At 37.8% G+C, this 19,897-nt stretch overlaps 2 protein-coding genes across 2 annotated transcripts; both read right to left on the bottom strand.

The window, feature by feature from the left end:
* Positions 251–2,738, bottom strand: LOC109819894 (cationic peroxidase 1-like). The gene is made up of 4 exons (XM_020385861.1): positions 2,522–2,738; positions 1,865–2,056; positions 1,510–1,675; positions 251–871 (listed from the first exon to the last, which is right to left on the bottom strand). Exons 1-4 carry the CDS (start codon positions 2,732–2,734, stop codon positions 486–488), a joined length of 957 nt encoding a protein of 318 aa, XP_020241450.1. The 5' UTR covers positions 2,735–2,738; the 3' UTR covers positions 251–485.
* Positions 14,095–18,688, bottom strand: LOC109820710. Its single transcript, XM_020386905.1, has 4 exons — positions 18,337–18,688; positions 16,063–16,195; positions 15,375–15,447; positions 14,095–14,498 (listed from the first exon to the last, which is right to left on the bottom strand). The coding sequence occupies exons 1-4, from the start codon at positions 18,557–18,559 to the stop codon at positions 14,352–14,354; spliced, it is 576 nt and encodes a 191-aa protein (XP_020242494.1). The 5' UTR covers positions 18,560–18,688; the 3' UTR covers positions 14,095–14,351.

Here is a 19,897-nt window from a genome sequence, read left to right on the forward strand (position 1 = left end):
CATATCTATGTTTTTTTTTTTTAATTCGCGCTTGGATTCCTAAGATTCAAGCCTGTTATTGTTAAATGCAGGTCACAATTGCAATTTTTTTCTAACTGCAAAAGGATTTTATCGCATCCAAGGATAACTAGCAAATCAAAACAAACACATTACGAGCAATTGCAGTCACCAATTTCTAAATTTAAAAACTGAACCAAATAAATAAAACTACAGTCGTAAACAATAACATTGCAGAAACTATCGTCACATACAACCGACGTTTACATTGCAAATGTACAGTCGCGAGGAACCATGCACTCGCATCAAATATCAGCTCGGATCCTCACTAAGAACACGCAAGGACTCAAGCCTGAAATTAAATTCACGCATAAAACACCTACATATCCCTTCGAACCTTATTCATAACACAAACATCACATTAAACTCTCATAACAAGGGCCCAAACTTCTTCAGCCCCGATAAATTTAAGAAACATTAGTAATTAATTAGTTTGTTTTCCTGCAATTGGTCCTGATCTCCCCATTACTCCCAGTTAGAGGACTAATGCCTCCCATCTTGACCATCGCCGCGGCAAAGTCACTGTAAAACTTTGCGGCATCGCTCGAATAAGTCGTCGTCTGAGAGTCTGCAGACCCCCCGTTATACAACTGCTGGTCAGAATGCATGAGCCCCTTGTTTCTGATGAGATTCTTGTAGTAGTAATTGTCGAATACGTAGGGAGATACGGCGTCCAAAGGGCTGAGGCTGTCGTCGCTGCCGGAGGTCGGGCAGTTTGATTGGAGGGAGGTAGCGAAGGAGGAGGCGATGTTGGTTTCATTGTAGACTCGGGTTCTGAATGATGTGCACCTTGCTTGGCCTATAGTGTGTGCACCTGAGAAAATTAGGTAATTGAAGCTTAGTAGGTTAGTTTTTGTCCCCGTTGTTTTGACCTTAGGGCATGGTTGGGAACTTTGCTTATAATTCATTTGTGAATTACAATCCAAGTGGATTATAGGTCAAAGTGTGTTTGGCTAAAAAAAAGGGTGGATTATAATCTACTTTCAATAGGAGAGCTAGTGTTTGGCGAATGGATGGATTATAATTCATCGTCGCTGTAAAAATGGCCAAGAAGGACATGACTCTAAAAGTAATCAGGTTGGAGATAGAGGAATAGATTGACTTTGGAATTATCTTAAATGTTGAAGAATAAACTGGTCATTTACTTGGTTAAACTATGTGGCTTATAAGTCAAATTAAAAAAGCTGGGTATAGGTAGCTGTTTTTTTTTTTTTTGGGTATTCATAAACCAAAATAACCTGTTTAGCAAACATGTCTTAGTGTCATATAAGACAGTTGACCAATTTCCAGACGTGCTCTTACTAGCCCTTTAGCTAGTTTTACTGTTGCAGATGGACCCCCTCTGTGAATTTTTTTTCTTCACTCTTCTACCTTTCGGAGGGTATTTTTGTCAAAAAAAAAAGACAATTTTCTCTTTCTATGAGGATAATACTTTGGAAGCGATTCATGTACCTGAGAGAGCTATCATGTCAGTGGTGCTAAGTCCCTTCTTTGAGAAGGCCGATATCAGAGGGCTGAGGTCGGTAGTAGGCGAAGGAATGTCGTTGTTCGCGGCGCTAAAACTCGCAGTCGTCGCATCTCTCCTCCCAAGCTGCACGCTCCATGAAGGTCCACCCAACTATACACATACCGATCACACGAAAATCATACCCCAAGTAACATCACCCGAGTATAATAATTTTACGCCAATTTTAATAAAATTTCCGTTTTTTGTTAGGATTATTTCATGTTTATATGTTATTTAATAATTTGTCTAATTAAGATGTTTGTTTTTCAAGCAAGAGAATTATTAATAGGTCTTACGTACAGCAACAACGGCGTCTCGAGCAGCCACAGCTAAAATATCAGCACACGACACAGCTTGTTTGCAGACTGATTCAACTTGGGATTTGATGGTGTCAACAACGTCGAATCCTCTGAGCGAGTTGTTGTTCGGTCCAGCCGTTTTCTCTCCAGTGAAGCTCGATGTGTCGTCTAATAGTATCGATCCATCACAGCCCTGCATGTCGATCATCAAATCAAAACATCAAATGGTGAACCAAGGGCATGCATCATGTATGATATTGTAATATTATGATTTTGACAACAAAATGATATTTACAGAATCAGCAAGTTAAGACGTGCAATGAAAGTCACGCATGCATTTGTTTCTTTGATTCAAAGAGTACAAATGTATAAGAAATGCGTATGTGACATGAAGCATAAAATACTTAGTTGAAGCTTTCAGTATTCTAGGATATATCATACATATGCTGGTAGTTTTTTTAAGAATATCTACGCCAATAGTTATTAATAATTAGGGTATAATTATTCGTATTGGAGCTAGCTAAATAGCCATATATATGCTAATAGTTATTTAACTAGCTCCGAGATAAACATGCTTCATATTAAGAGATAAAGATAAGAAATATGCTGACTAAAAGGGGAAAAAATAACATTAGACATGAGTTTATGTAACACTTGCATTCACAAAACAATCGTGAAAATGTAGACGAAGCAGCGACGCCCCCATGCGTCGCTCCTTCGACACTGCAGCGCTAACCGCAGCGTGTATGGTTTCTAGAGCTTTAGGGCATGAAGCATTATAGAATGTAGTAGAGAGTTGAGCAGAAGCTAGGCCCACGATGAAGAAAATGAGGAAGGCTGCAGAGAATGAGAAACTAGTGTTTGAAGCCATTATAGCTAAAGGATTAATGGATTATGAGATACAAAAGATTTAGGCGTGCATGTATTTATATAGGGTGAAGAGTATGAAAACCTAATGGAATTTATCTTTGAATATTGCTACTTGAAGTTTAATATTGTATTAGGGTGAGATTTTGAAGTCAATGTTAGAAAGTTGAAGAGCCTACTCGATATGCCGGAAAATAGCGGTAGTCGCTATGCGATGATCCACCTACCGTGCGCTACAATGTTTGCCTACTTAATTTTCTGGCCAATATGTTAGAGAACTTACTCTTTAAAAAAATAACTAAATTATTGTGGGGGAAATCTTGCATTTATACCATGTTTATCACAACAAAAAACTTTCAAATGTTTATACACACACATATTGTTGTGCGCGGCGCGGAAGCGGTCGAATCACACACAATCCAAATAAGAGAGATCACAACCAAATAAACAAGCACAGTCACCAAATAACACAAGAGATTTACGTGGTTCGGTAAATTGCCTACGTCCACGGGGCAAGAAAGGGGATGTGGTTTTCACTAATAGAGAAAGAGTACAAACTGGGATTACAAGGCTGCAGCTTTAAAGACTCTATGGGACATACACACTAACAAAGAGCTTCTATGGGTTAAATGGGTCCATGGTACATATCTCAGGAACATGAATGTATGGCAAGTGGAAATCAAAAACAATGATTCCTGGTTATGGAAGCAGCTGCTGAAAATCAGAAACCAAGCTCTGGATTATTGTGGAGGAGTGGATAACCTAATTAGCCTAATTAACTCCTGTTGCAAGAGCTCAAAAATCATCCTGTCAGATTTATACCATGCTCTTATTTCCTATTACAAACAGAGTGCCAGTACCATGGAGTATCACAATTTGGGGAAAGCTAAACTACCCTAAGCACTCTTTTATTTCTTGGTTAGCAGTTCAAGATAGACTACTAACTCAGGATAAGCTGCTAAAAAGAGGGATCATTCAAATCAACAAGTGTGTGCTATGTGCAGGGTCAGGAACTGAAACTCGTAATCACATGTTCTTTGAATACAAATTTTTGACTGATATATGGAATGCAGTTATGAACTGGTTGCAATTCCATTGGAAAAGCTGTGACTGGAACCTTTTGATAGGTTGGTATGAAACTAACCAAAGGAGGAAAGAATTCAAGATCAATGTTAAAAGGATGGCTCTCACCTCCTCAATTTACAACATATGGCTGGAACGTAATGGGAGGATTTTTAAGCAGTCTTACAGGAGTGTGGAGCAAATCATCAAATGCATCAAAATGGACTTAATGTCAGTTATCCTTAACAATGAGATGCCATGGAATTACAAAAAATGGTTGATCTCTTTATAAGCATAGCAGGATGCAATCTGATGTCGGAGGATACACTGCCTGGTAGTGTCAGTTGTTCTGAAACAGCAGCAAGAAGCCCAGGAGATGCATAAACCTATTGTTGTGCTTTTTGAGCATATCTGGTGCATAAATTTTCTTCTTTTGAACTCTAGATACAAATCATTGTCATCTCACAAATTATGATGAGATTCTTGATGTATATATTCCTTCATATTGGTTGATGAATAAAATTTTTCATTTACCAAAAAAAAACAAGCTCTTAATCTCTCCAAACAAAACCCTAAACAAATAGCTCAGAAAATACCTCTTTTCTGTGCTCCAAATATCCCTAATTTTCTTCTTTATTCTCTCTTGTTCCATATATATAGAAATCTTAAAATCATAAACAAACTAGGAATTCTAAACCAAAAGCCAAAACAAATTAGGAATCCTAATAACCTATTACCAAAATAGATTAGGAATCCTAATAACCTCATGTTACCAAAATAAATTAGGAATCCTAATAGATTAGGAATATTGCTATCAATTAGGAATACTGCTATCCAACAATTCTCCACCTTGGCGAAGTTTTTCCAAAACTGAGCCGACACCAATACAAACCAAACGTCTCACTTGTTGCATCCAGTACGAAGTAGAACAAATCCACGACAACGGACTCAATCCATAACAAGTCGAGAACCCAAACGAGAATGCGAACAAACTCCAAATGTCGGTATCAACTCACCAAACCGGCTGTATCATAAATGACTGCCTACGTATCCTCTTGCCCAAGAAATCAAGCATTCACGTAGTTCACCAAAATGGCCTCCAAAAGCCTCAATCCACTAGAAGAGTTCGCAACACTTCTCCAACATCATAATCAAGTCTACGGCTGATAACACCTCAAATGGCCCCAAACTGAAACAATCCAAACATCTCCACCTGAGATGAACCAATGGTCATATCCAAACTACATCTATCAGCTGCACTCGAATCAATCAACCTATCATCTGCATCTAAATCAACACGATTCCCAATCTGTGTCACATCATCTAGAATCCCAAATGATACAGTATGATCTGGAGTCTCCACCCAACGTGGAGTAGCATCACTCTCCACCCGCTGCGATGTCCTAAAGATCTGATCACCACTCTCCACCTGTCGAGAGTCAAAAGTGACATACCTGCTCAGAACAAAGTCAGAAGCCAATATCTGATAATCAAACACGCTTCTGACTCCCAAATGTGCTATCGGATCAAATCTCACATCCACAATGTGACCAAGTGCTGGGTAGCCAAACATCTAATGTAACCCAAAATCTGAAGCAGCTCCACCAGATCCCATATATCTACATGCAGCAATCGACAACCTATGGCTGAGATGATCCAAATATGTCGAAGCTCTAAAACCAATGCCAATGCTCGACATCAAATGCCTATCCTCCTCCAGAAAGGAACAGCTCCCCAAATCTGCCATCTCTTCACATTGCCTCAAAGTTTCCACACCAATGAAGTGTCTCCTATTGCCGTGAGCTCGGCACAAACACAAGAAAGAACCCCTACCATAATCAGAACGTCGAGTTACATTTCTACCAACACACTTCCTCCATCTGTTACGGGCTTCTCAGACTTCACACCAACGGGACTTGGTTACAACCCACTAATGCCTAGAGCAATCCCCAACTACGGAAACCACATACCTATTGCCTCCCAATGATGCTCTCTTGGAAGGCCCCCGAATGCCTGAATGAGCACCCCTCAGAAGACCCCTCGAATGATGGATAGAAGTGCCAAACTCCACCTCGGTCTTCTTGCTCATACCAATGTGTTCACAGAACTTCAAACTGCAGGTCAAAGCACTCATCAACAACCTATACACGGCATTACCAATCAAATAACCCAGCATCAAACAACGTCGTCAGCTCCCTATCAATCGTCGTACATCCGAGCAAATAATACAAATTGCTCCTTCTGACGCCCTTCATCACAATCATGGACCCCAATATGACCTTCAAGCGTGCGTCCATGTCACGCCCCGCTTCCCAAAATACCAGGGAATCGGGACGCGAGTAAGCCCACGACGTATTAAACTGAGAAGAGATAAGTGCTAGACCTCGTCTTCTCAATCTAATACGCTAAGCATCAAGAAATACAAACGAAGGCACAGGTCCCCGATCACAGTAATGAGAATATAATAAACAACTCAGAATCAAAAGATACATATCACAACTGAAATGATCATCCAGACATAATATTCAGGCCAAACATGCCCTTATACAAACTATCTGAATGAAATACTGGAGAATATAAAATACAATGATCAGGCGGAATAAAATGGAGGACCAATAACTAAGCTTCGGCTTCTTCTGCTCGGTCTATAGAGCACTCCTGCGGGGAATCATCTGGCTCCTGTACGACTCCGAACTGAAGCTGTCCATCATCTAAATCTGACGTACACCAGAGGAAACAGGTGTACGTCAGGGTGCAAGGCACACGGCAAGATCCCAAAAAGGGAGAAAAGAACGGTCGAGCGACTAATGCAATAATGGTAATAACGATGAAAACATACAACTGAAAGTCTAAATATAATTTACTGCCAGAATAGAATAATCATAATAAATCCAAGGGAATCAACCAAGTAACAAGTCGATCATGCAGCTAGTGATCAGAATAATCATCCAAGTACAGAGTTATACACTAGATGGAATTAATACTTAAAAATCTACAACAAGAGATGTAGTACGTCGAGCGAAATAATCCAAACAAGGAAACCCTCATGTATATACCATATGTCTTAAATTATAGATAATTAAATATTAACCCCGATCTATGTATGGAAAGAAATACAACCGATCTACGTCTCACAAGGATCCATAAATCCTAACCAAAATGACGATACCGATTCACCTTGACTCAACAAACCAACCACAGTGGCGACACTGATCCACTGGTAACAAGTCATGTAACTAGTCATTCTATAACAGATCACTGGTCACATCTCACACAGAGCCAACGCTCATATCACCGGATAATTGACTGTTCACAAATCTCCTACGTGCATCCAAACCCACGAAATGGTTCGGTGAGAGGACTACACGCAATCTGATTTCGGCCTGGTTCGAACAGTAATAAACACAACTAATCATATACAGCAAGATCATAACATATCACATAATTAAAATTAAGAAACATAAATCATGAAAAATCCATAATAATTCTTTTATCAAATAAATTCTATTAATTTATTATAATTACTCTAAAATGATTTTTCACCAAAATAATTTATTATAATTATTTTAAAATGATTATTTTGTCAAATAAATCCTTAAAAAATCATAAACTAATCTAAAATAATTTTATCTTATTTTATCTTTATAGTATCTATATTCAAAATATTATTTTTAGTATCATTCATCAAATAAATCCGTACAGGTCATCACAGTATATGTATTACAATATGAATGGTCATACGTTATTGTCCACAGTCCGTTAAACATAAATCATGAAAAATCCATAATAATCCTTTTTCTAAAATAAATCCTTTAAAAATATTTATAAATATCCTAAAATAATTCTTTTTATAAAACTTTCTTAAATTACTGAAATTATTCTAAATTAATTCTTTTATCAAATAAATTCTATTAATTTATTATAATTACTCTAAAATGATTTTTCACCAAAATAATTTATTATAATTATTTTAAAATGATTATTTTGTCAAATAAATCCTTAAAAAATCATAAACTAATCTAAAATAATTTTATCTTATTTTATCTTTACAGTATCTATTATCAAAATATTATTTTTAGTATCATTCGTTAAATAAATCCGTACAGGTCATCACAGTATATGTATTACAATATGAATGGTCATACGTTATTGTCCACAGTCCGTTTCGTTCACGACAGTTCTATACGTTATAGTTCTCAGTCCAATATGTTCACGACAGTTCTATAATTGTAACGAATAGTTGTTCGAGGGACGAGATATTATGCATAATTAATTTATGATAAATTTAAAATTATACTGAGCAAGAATGAGGATCTTGCAAGCAACTAATTAATTCAGAGCGGTCTAAGAATTGAATGATAAGTCAAAAGAGTATCGGGATCTTGCCTACGAGACCGTGGGGTCTGATGACGAGACGACGACGCCGTGTAGATGCGGTACGACGGATCTGAATGGCGACGTCAACGGGGATCTCGTGGAGGGGGCAGAGGGTGTTCGGCAAATATGAAGGATAGCGGGGAGTCGACGGAGTTGGGTGGTCGACGTCGGTGGTCAAGGGGAGCCGGAGATGGAGGACTGGAGGCGGAGGGAGTTGCGCGGGTGTGCTCGAGGAGGAGGTCGACGATTGGATCTGTAGGAGAGGACAGCGGAGCTGCGGCGAGCATCGGGGAGTGCCGACGGAGTTTGGGTTGGTCGAGGGGTGGCCCCCGTCGTGGTCAAGGGAAGCCAGAGTATGGAGAAGCTGAGGCCGAAAGGGTGACTGTTGGGGGCTCGCATGCTGGGCGCGAGGACTGGACGGCGGCGCGAAGCTAGGGATGAGCCTCGTCACGCCAGGAACGAGGAGAGAGCGGAGGGGGTGCAGGCGAGGAGGGCAGTGGTGGAGCTCAGGCTGAGGAGGCGGCGTGGGTTGGGTGGTCGGTTCGAGCTCGAGGGGGAGGAACGTTGTGATGGTGCTGCTGGGCAGAGCGGCGGCGGGTCAGGGCAGAGGCACGGCGGGAGAGGGTCGGTGCTGGCAGAGCGGAGCTCGCTGGTGGGCGGCGCTCGAGCGTAGGGCCGTTCTCGTCGGAGCTGCTGGCAGAGAGGGGGGTTCGCGGGGGCCTGTAGGCGGAGGTCGCTGGGGAAGGCGGTGCTGGCCAAAGGGGGAGGCGGCGGCGATGGTCCTGAGCAGGCGGCGGTCGAAGTCGGTTGACGGCTGGGCGGAGCTCTGGGCTTGAGGTCGACAGCAAGACGAGAGAGAGAAATGAGAGAGGGTGAGCAAGAGATGATTGGCTAAGGGGGTTTAAATAGGAAAAGAAATTAATAAAAAATTAAAAATAAAATAAAATAAATTATTGAATGAGGTGCGCGTGCAGCCGTTTTTTTGGAAAAGAGAGGAGGGAGAGAACGGGGTTGTTGGGGTTTGTCGTGGAGCAAAATAATTTGGGAGTATTTTCAAATAGTTTAGGTATTTAAACGAAAATAATTAAAATAAATAACGGAGCAAAATAATTTGGGAGTATTTTCAAATAGTTTAGGTATTTAAACGAAAATAATTAAAATAAATAATTTCGGGTACTTAAAAATCGAAAATAATTAAAATAAATAATTTCGGGTACTTAAAAATTAAACTAATTACATAATAATTATCTACAAAAAAAACGTTCATGTTGAGCTAATACAACAGTTGATACGAAACTGTCGAAATATACCCATATTGTACAATTAAACAAAAATAATTAATAATAAAAATATATTTACTTACATTTAAAATCAAATAATTATGTGACAATTATCTACACGATAAAACGTACCAGTTATGCTAACAGCTGATACGTAATAATTATAATAATACAATAATTTACACAAATAATACGTAATTAATAATTCAATATAATACAAGAATTAATACTTAATAGTAATAATATTACGACGTATTATTTAAAATAATACGTAATAGTATCGGTAAACCAACGGATAAATCCCAAAAATTTTCATTGCACTAAATTAATTTATAAATATAAAAACCATTTAAATAAATATAAAACTTAGACTTTAAATCATAGAAAATTCTAGAAAATCGAGAAAAATACAAATACTCTTTTAAAAATCATAATTAAATATTTTAAAATACCAAAAATTTATTTTAACTAGTATCAAAATTTTACGGTCATACAGTCCACCAAGGTCACCCTATAATCTGCTACCTCCAAAGCTCCAAGTAAAATAATGTTCATCTTCAATTGCGGAACGAACCTCACATCATCCAACTTTCGCATCATCCCATCACTCATCCTAATCCGAATAGTACCAATACCACCAATAGAGCATGCATGTTCATTACACATGAGCACAACATCCTCTCTTTTTAACTTCTGAAAGCTGGAGAACCAATCCCTCCTAGGGCAAACGTGGTAAGAAGCACCCGAATCTAACATCCACTCCGTATAGTCGGCATCACAAACTGATGGTAGTACGGATAACGAATAGTCTGAAGAATCCGAATCTGAATTGTTACCACCAGTCTTGATAACATTCACCTCTGAAGCTTGTACAGCTTTCCCCTTATTCTTCTCGGCTCGATCTAACTTTGGGCATTCAGCTTTTCAATATCTATCCTCTTTATAAAAAGCACACTAATTCCTACGAATCCCACGATGTGCACCTCTAGACTGCAACCTCCTGCTTCGGTTTGAATCACGGCCTTGAACTACTAATGCATCTCCCGATGCCTTCTCGGAGGACTCATCAACACTCTTCCTCAACTCATAATTCACCAACGCTGAGGTCACCTCCTTATAGCTAACAGTAGTTCTTCCATTAATCATAGTGAGAACAAAGGTACCATAATCATCCTCGGGCAACGAACACAAAAGTAGCATCGTCTTGTCTTCATCCTCAACCATAATATCCACATTGGTCATGTCTGAAAGTAGCTTCGTGAAGTTGTTAACATGCTCCCTGATGGAAACTCCCCTCTTCATCTTGAACTGGTAAAACCTCTTCTTCAAGTAAAGCCGATTCTCAATGCTCTTAGTAAGATACTTTCATTGAGTGTTTCCCACATCTTCTTCGTCGACGTCTTGTTCATCACATCATAAATAAGATCCGGCGTCAAGCATGACTGAATAACTCCACACACCCTACTATTCATCTTCTTCCAAACCTTTTCTTTCATATCAGTAGGTTTCTCTTGCAACTCAAGAGTCTCTTCTACTATTCATCTTCTTCCAAACCTTTTCTTTCATATCAGTAGGTTTCTCTTGCAACTCAAGAGTCTCTTCCAAGTTTTGAGCGTCCAACGCATCCATCACTTGGCACCTCCACAAACCGAAATTGATCTTGTCATCAAACTTCAGAACATCGATATTCATGTTATTGATGCTCAAACTATGTATCGTCTTCATAAGTGACGATCCCGATGTGCTTGCTTCACTCATGTTGTCGATAACTCTTCAAATAGGAATCCTTCAGTGAATCCTTCAAACAAGCCTCAAGTCGAACCCGAAGCTCTGATACCAATTGTTATGCGCGGCGCGGAAGCGATCGAATCACACACAATCCAAACAAGAGAGATCACAACCAAATAAACAAGCACAATCACCAAATAACACAAGAGATTTACGTGGTTCGGCAAATTGCCTACGTCCACGGGGCAAGAAAGGGGATGGGGTTTTCACTAATAGAGAAAGAGTACAAACTGAGATTACAAATCACTCGAATGAACAAACTAATCTCACCAACAAGCTCTTAATCTCTCCAAACAAAACCCTAAACAAATAGCTCAGAAAATACCTCTTTTCTGTGCTCCAAATATCCCTAATTTTCTTCTTTATTCTCTCTTCCAATTGTTCCATATATATAGAAATCCTAAAATCATAAACATACTAGGAATTCTAAACCAAAAGCCAAAACAAATTAGGAATCCTAATAACCTATCACCAAAATAGATTAGGAATCCTAATAACCTCATGTTACCAAAATAGATTAGGAATCCTATTTTGTATAAATATGAATTTTTATTTCGTCTAGTAAAGGATACTGGTTTCATGCCAATAGGGACATAGATAAAGAAGGTTTTTTTTCCCCTTTTTTTCTTTTTCATAGTTTCCAACTAAAACATAGAAGTTCCTTATGAGTAATATGTTCACATATTTGTAATCCTTTGATTTGTTTCATTATGTTCTTATATACTAATGAAACTCAGGGGTCATCTTGAAACTTAACCTCATTATTAATCTGGAAAAAAAATCAAACAGATAAACAATAAGATTATAAATCTCCCCTGCATATTAGGGGGTGTTTGTTTCAAATCCTATAATTTTAGGATATGAATTTCACCATGGGATTTGAAATCCATAGGTAATTTGTTATGGGTTGGGATTCCTAAAACTTTGTTTGTTTCAATAATATTTTGGGATTTGGAATACTATAATTTGTAATATTTTTGTTTGTTTTAAACTTTTTGGAATTTAAAATCCATAATTTGTATAAAGCTTTTGAAATCCACCCCACATCCCACATGAAAAAGAGGATTTTACAAATCCTTAAATATATTATTTTTATTATTATTTGACGATTTAATATCCTAAAACTTATTTTGAAACAAACAAGCTTTATGGAATTCTAAAACCCCAAAAAACCTCTTTTTACATCCCAAAACTTGAAATCCACACCATATCCCCAAAAAAAATGAAACAAACACCCCCTAATTAGTGTCTATCTCATCCTCATATTCATCATACTTTACGGGGACTAATTTTTTGATTACTTCGCCCATGAAATTCGACTTCTGATTTAACTGTAGATTGATGCTCGCATGTCACCATTTATTTACTGCTGAGAAGGAGAAAATTACCTTGATCATCCAATCGTTTAATTAACTCGCAAATTAAGTTTTAGTATTGAATTAGTGTTAGAGCTACTTGGGGTGGTTAGATTTGACTTCTGTTCTCATTATTTATGGTGGGAACGAAGGTAAGTGGATGGAATCCTGCTTGATAAATGTAGTTTAAAGTATGTCATTTTTCTACACATAATCCTAGCTTGCTCAATATTTTTGGATGTTCCCCAAACTTGGCACTTTGTAGTGCAGGTCAAAATCAGCACCAAGTTGCCACTCATTATTATGTTGGTCTTTTCTTCTTCAATTGTTTACTTATTAGTTAGTCAGAATGGATAGGGGTTTGACATTGAACAACATTAGACGAACCTAGTCATTCTCAAAGTTTGGCAAAGAACAGTACTTAGCCTTATCGGCAATGTGATCACGTGCATGAGGAACTTCTCTAGAATGAACATCACAGCAAAGTCTTAAAAAAATTACAGTAACGTCTAACTATGATCTTTCAACATTACAGGAGTATGGAAAGACAAAACAGAGCGTTGATTCAGCATTTAGATGGAGATCGCAGATGATTAGATATCCGAGTGGCAAGATGCGCATGATCGCACGCTATATTTAAACTTCTGTCACTCTAGAAGACCGTATTATTTTTTTAAAATATGACAAATTAAATTCTTACTTCATTCATGAAACAAGAGAGTCAATATCAACAGTTATTCTCAAAAATTGGACGCATGAAATTTTTAATTTTTACTTAGAGGGAATATATAGTCACGAAAATTTAGGCACCTTGCATGAAACCAGATTACAAAATACATGATCCTTCAAAATGATGACTAAAATTCTCAGAAGTCAAAACCTATAACAAAAAAAAAAGTCTCAATATCAAAAACAGAATAGAGGATCTTTCGGGATCATCACTTTTCCACAAAAATGAATGAGGTATTTGGCATGGCTCAAAAGTGTCAATTAATTGTAAATAGTTGTTGGCCAACTGAGAAATGGCTATTATTATACTTTTTTTAACACGATACCAGACTTTGAAATCATACAGGTAAAGCAAAGCTTTGCTCTAAAGTCTTTGAGTACCATAAGAGTAGTTGGATTGAACGAAAGTTAACCTTTAATCCACTTGTTATTATAGAATAATAGAAGCAAATATATAGCCGCCCAATATTTTCTATCTCGTTAAAAAAAATCTGATGCGGTCTTCAGAAAATCATATAGAATGAATAAAAATACATTAATAAATAAATCTCCCATGAATCTTCTCTATGTGCATAGGGTCCGTCTTTGAAAATGCAGACAGGAAGTTCGTCGGTAATGTATCATTTTGAAAGGTATAAATAAAAATACAAAAAAAAGGAAAGAAAAAAAACAAGCCAAAGAGTGTTTAGTGCAGCTGAAGGTATAAATAAAAAGGGTTATGCACAATTTATCCTTTTTATTTTTGCAGATTCTCCGTATCATTAATCAACCGATGAGAAAATGACACACATTTAGCAGATTGATTCACTTACATGCTTTATACATCTCTGGTTAATAGTACATATACATAAACTAGGAAGTGTGAGGGAGCAGTAACTATGCCTCATAAAAAAACCTCCCAGTTACAGGGTAATATCAATAGTATCCATCACCTTTACATAATAGTTTGTGATTAGTAATGTAGGAGGCATCAAAATCCACAAGGAGAAGGAAACCGTCAGGCTTCTCCTGAGCCTGACCCTTGGCTAAATTATTCTAGTCCTCCATCTGAGACCTCCTCCTCTGGCAACTCAAACGCGTCGATTTCAGCAAAGTAGGCTCTCTGCTTCTCAACAAAATCGGGAGGAAAAACGGACTTCTGAAGCTTGACAGGTGACGACCCATGCTGATGCTTTCTCTGTGGATCGATTGCGAACATGAGTTACAAATAAACGTAGTTCTGCAGCATTCCTAATGCAAAATCATTGCATTGTGCAGAGAAATACATCAAAAGATAGGGGAGTCGACGCAATGGTAGTAACAAGTGTACAGTGACTGTACAAAATTAGAATCACATACACAGCTCACATAATGGTGCCAAATGGGTCCTCCAAGCAGGAAGGTCTTATGACTGAGAACAAATGCAGAGTCTGTCATTTACAGCATGCGAACTTTCATTCACAGAATGCGAACTTACACATCCTTAACTTGTAAAAAGGAAGATTTTTTTTTCCTTTTTTCTTTCTTTTGTTTACCCCTTCCCTTCAGTTTTTACAACCACTAGTTACATAGTAAACAGATATTCCCAAGTGGAGATCTACTACTTTGTTTCTGGTGATGATTCTAACCCTAAGAACTAGATGAAAACATCTAATCCTAGAAAAGAAAACGGTTTTCAGGTTCCAAACAATTCAAAGCATTTGAATCCAATCAGAAGAACAAATATGAAAACGTTGATACTCATGGCATATCAAGCTGAGAGAACACCACAAGCCTCACTTGTCCCTGGCTCAGTTATTCTAAAAGAAAACAGATTTAAGATTCTGGCAAAGAAATACATCCATTTAACATATCAAAACAATGGAGAAGAAAGACAAGTGAGATCCACAGGGTTGAAATTTGTAGAACATACAAAGAAAAAAGTAAAATTATATGAAGGGTTGGACGAGCCACAGGGTTGGAAGCATTTAAAAGGTACCACAAAAACAATATAATTTTATAAATCTTATATTAGAAGACTTGAGTTTATAACAACTTGCTTCGTCTCAAAGAAGGAAATGTGGGAAGGACAAACCTTTTGGGTTCTTTCACGGGGAGCTGAAAAGGCTTTATGCAGAGCACCAATATGATTCTTCAATTTTGTATGTCTCCTCGTTAAAAGGCATGAACAATGTTAGGTAAGTAATAAAATACTAAAGATCAACAACAAAATCATGTGTGACAATTATGCTCATAGTATGCAAGCTTCTCATAGTTGCTCAAATCATGGTTTGGTCAGTTCATTCGGGTCATACCAATTAGTCTTTGCCCTTAAAAACTCTGCTTAACAATGAAATCTCTAGGATGTTGATAACCATTGTTAGCAACCCATCGCAAATGATGGCAACAGTTTTTACAGTGTAGATAAATTATAGTCATTACCATATCATGGAACATGTATATGCAATGGATTGTATGAATACAATCTATTTTCTTTTTTAAATAGATCTACCTCTGCTTCCGATGTTCCTCGCAGTAAATCTCTCAGCTTGCTATCAATTTAAGCAATTACAAACATGTGATGTGGCCAACATCCAAGGAAAACAAGCAGGTACATAGTTCAATTAAATAGGAAATGAATGAAATTAACCAAATAGTTAAAGTGATTTATGGATCATGCAAAGGAAGCATAAATACATTTGTTTCCAATAGATGGAATATAAAGTATTGTATTAACAAGTTTAATCAATTTCTCCATGTGGGCAGTAGAGTAGATAACATACTCAATGCTTCTATTTCGTTCTGGTGGAGGGCAGCTTAGAGTTGAAGTAGCTTTGAAAGCAATCTCCTTGTCCTTTCTTCTAACTTTAATTGGCCGTGAATTGTTTGAATTTTCATTATTGTCAACATCTTTGCCTGTGAAGAGTATAAACATGAAAACGTGAAAAAAAATTCAACTTTATATATGGACAAATGCTAACAAAAAGTCAGGTTTGATTTGAGATTGATGAAAATGCGAGAACAAGGAATGCAAGTAGATTACTGACCATAGAGAGAGAGAGAGAGAGAATCCTAAGTATCAAATTATTATCTCATGACTGAAAGGAATTAACAATGTTAAACATGCATGTCAGAACTCTGAACAGTAAGCAAAGATTGGTCATTGAATACCATTGCAGTCCACTGATCCTCAATGATTTAATGGTAAGGATCAGTGTTGTCAATGCGAGAGGCGCAATGCGGGGCGCAAAGCATCTTTACGCGCACATGCTCAATGCGCAACGCGATGCGTGCGCCCAAGTGACATGAGGCTCTCACCGCACACATAATTTCTCAATATATATAATCAAGCACGAAAGAACATGTTTTTAGAATTTACATGAAAAATATGTCAGGATGAATAATATAATACTACAAAATCACAATATAATAACTTAATTTCTAATGCTAACACCCAACATAATAGCAAAATGAATAAATTTTCAAATCAAATGTTAAATCAAGACAAATATCCAAGCAAAGGATTAGTAATGGTCCTCAATTGAAAGCTACTAAAAAGGCCTAATGGATTTATTTTGCTTTTTGGGATATGGATTATCAAGTATAAAGACTCAATTGAAATGCTTACAAACAAAACTATATGAGGATATGTACTACATGCACCCTGCACAAAGTAAGGATATACGCAAGGCGCAAAAGACGCTTCTGCATCAGATGTGAGGCGCTTCGCCACCGCCCCGTATTGCAAGGCGCATGAGGTACGCGCCTTTGAAAACACTGATAAGGATATGATGGTTAATTCACCAATTTATCCTTTTAACACTTTTCATAAAAAAGGACACCTTAATTTTCACTTTTAGCATATATTACAGCATATGTGTACCCGCAATATGAAATTCAATTGAAATCCTCATAGAAGGAACAAACATGATGCTATGTAAAGGACAAGTCTCATAAACATAATTGTGAGCTCTCTCTGATTATAATCAAACTATGGGTAGACTTTATTAGGCATGTAAGTTAAAGGAAATACATTTCCCCAGAGAGAACATAAAATGAATTTCTTTTTGAAAAGAGTAGAAAAAGAGGGAAATATCAAGATAGTTTAATTGGGAGGTTCAAGATCTATTTCTAGTACATTTATAACCAGTCATATTTTGTTTGAGAAGAGGAAAATGGTAAAAGGAAAGTTAGCAAAATCCTAACAAAAATGATTTAACATTTTCCTCTTCTCAACAAACAACAACTGACTATAAATGTATTGGAAATAGTTCTTGCACCTCCCAATTAAACTACTTGATATTTTTTTTTCCTACTTTTCTCAAAAAGAAACTCATTTATGTTCTCTCTGGGAGTCTCTTTCAGTCTTTCCACTGGTTTCATTAATGGTGAGGAAAGACATCCATTACATTGAAAGGATGATTGCAAGAAATTAAAAGGTTGACGCACATTAGAATGTTTATATCATTGTTTGAGATTGCTAGTGCACCATAATTTTGAGCATGCATTACAAGTTGCTGATGGTGGGTGCAACATTCTCTAGAAATACAGCAAATACCACTATGGATTGACCGCACATCGAGTACACTATTGTGCAAAAAATGCTCCACATTGTTTGAAGCATGACTATTATGCACCTCAAATGTTTTCCTGACTTTGTGAACCAATTTAATGATATAATAGCAAAAATGATCTCTGACCTTTCTTTAATAAAAAATTTTAGAAGTCAAACCTTTTCTTTCCAAACTCAAACCGAATTTATTCAGTGAATTAAATTCCTTTCCAGCTTTTAACTTCTCTCCATTTCAAACCTATCGTCCTCAGAAAATAAGAATTACGTCAAAAAAGACATAAACGAAGTTCCCAACTTCATCATTGCGCATATCTACGCTACTGAGACCAAATTTTTCGAGTGTTTAATTCACAATGTATGACAAAAAGGTGCAAACTTTACAGGAATAAACTTACGCCGACAAAGATCTAAGGAAAAAAAAATCTCAATTTCATCCCATAAATTTCTACAGACCCTAGAAATTTTGAGAAGCGATGAACTTTACCACAAGTCGACGCCGCCGAGCTCTGAAGATCCCCGCGGTTCTCTTCCTCGTTAGCAGTTGAGGAGAAAGCGGGTTCCGCGTCTTTGGGTTTCGGGCCGGGTTTGGGTCTGGGTTTGGGCTTGGGTTTGGATCTGACAAGGGGGGAAGGCGAGTTGGTGAGATCGGAGAAGGGTTTCCTCTTGATTCTGCTACCGCTGACGCTGGATCCGCATCGGTTCTCCATTAGGGTTAAGCATGGAGAGGAGATGTTAGGGTTAGGGTTAGGGTTTAGGGTTTCAGAGGGGAGAAGAGACTGGATTGAGGGGAGAAGAGGCTGGATTTGTGTGGACGAAGAGAGAGAGAGAGAGAGGAAGGAACCGATGTAAAATGTTTGGTTACCCCTTTCTTTGGGGGGTTTTGGATATTAGTCCCTAAGATATTCGATATTTTATACTAGAACCCCATATTATTGAAATTTGATATCAGTCCATCAGATCATATATATAACCATGTTGATATTAATTCTTCTGTCATGTAATATGTTAAAATCTCTTAACCATAGTTAAGTATGTGGTAACCATATATAACTATTTACCAAATTACCCTCCATTTCTAATTACATCATCTCCAAAACAACACCTCCTCCTCCTCAAATTCTCCATCTTCACTACCGGCAGAATTATTACTTGAAATCTTTCCACTGCCCTCAACACCCCCAACCCCCACCCCCACCCCAAAAAAAACCCCTCAAACCTCTCTGTCATCACCACCACATCGTGGCCCCATGACCAATATCCTCAAGAATCAGAGAAAGCCATTCGGAGGAGAGGATGACGACGATGCGGCGTTAGGTTAGCCCATGATTATAGTAATATAAAAGCGGAACCTTTTTCAAGAAGAACTACATCAAAAAATCCATCAGCGGCTAGTGTATGCACCATTATATCAATCCTCAACCTTATCTTAACTATCTCTCGTACCTTTCATCAAACAAGTTGAGAGCGTTATCAACTTTCCTATGTTTATGGAGAAAATACATCATTGTCTCATGGGTCATCTTCTCCTTCAACATCCCATTTATAAGTGCCGACATTGGGGTTTATTGAAGTATTTTGAAAGAGGCGAGGAGTCAAGGGGTTTACCAGAGCTGTAGAGGGATTTGATGAGGAGGTTGGGGAGGTGGGTTTGGAGATCGGGTGGTCGAGCTTTAATATTGGTGCAGCTATTGAGAAGGCAGAGTTAGGAGGCTGTGGTTGGGAGAGTGAGTGGAGGAGTTGGGTGGTGTTGCTGTTGGTAGAGTCTCTATGACAATTATGAGTTGGGTGGAGAGGATTGAGATGGAGCGATGGTTGAGACGTAGATCTGATTAGAGATGAAGGACGCGTATGAGGAGTTCATGAGGGTAGAGAGAAAAAGAAAGGAGAAGAAGCAGGTTTAGATTTGTAATGTTAATGGGCTTGATGTTTTAAACGGGTATGAATCTACTAATAATGGGTTTGGATTTGTGATCAAAGGGGTACAATGGTCAACCTACTCTTAAAGTTAATGTTAACGTAATATTCTAACCAAATCAAGTAGCCCC

The sequence above is a fragment of the Asparagus officinalis genome, chromosome 8 (assembly GCF_001876935.1).
Source record: "Asparagus officinalis chromosome 8, Aspof.V1, whole genome shotgun sequence".
Taxonomy (NCBI): domain Eukaryota; kingdom Viridiplantae; phylum Streptophyta; class Magnoliopsida; order Asparagales; family Asparagaceae; genus Asparagus; species Asparagus officinalis.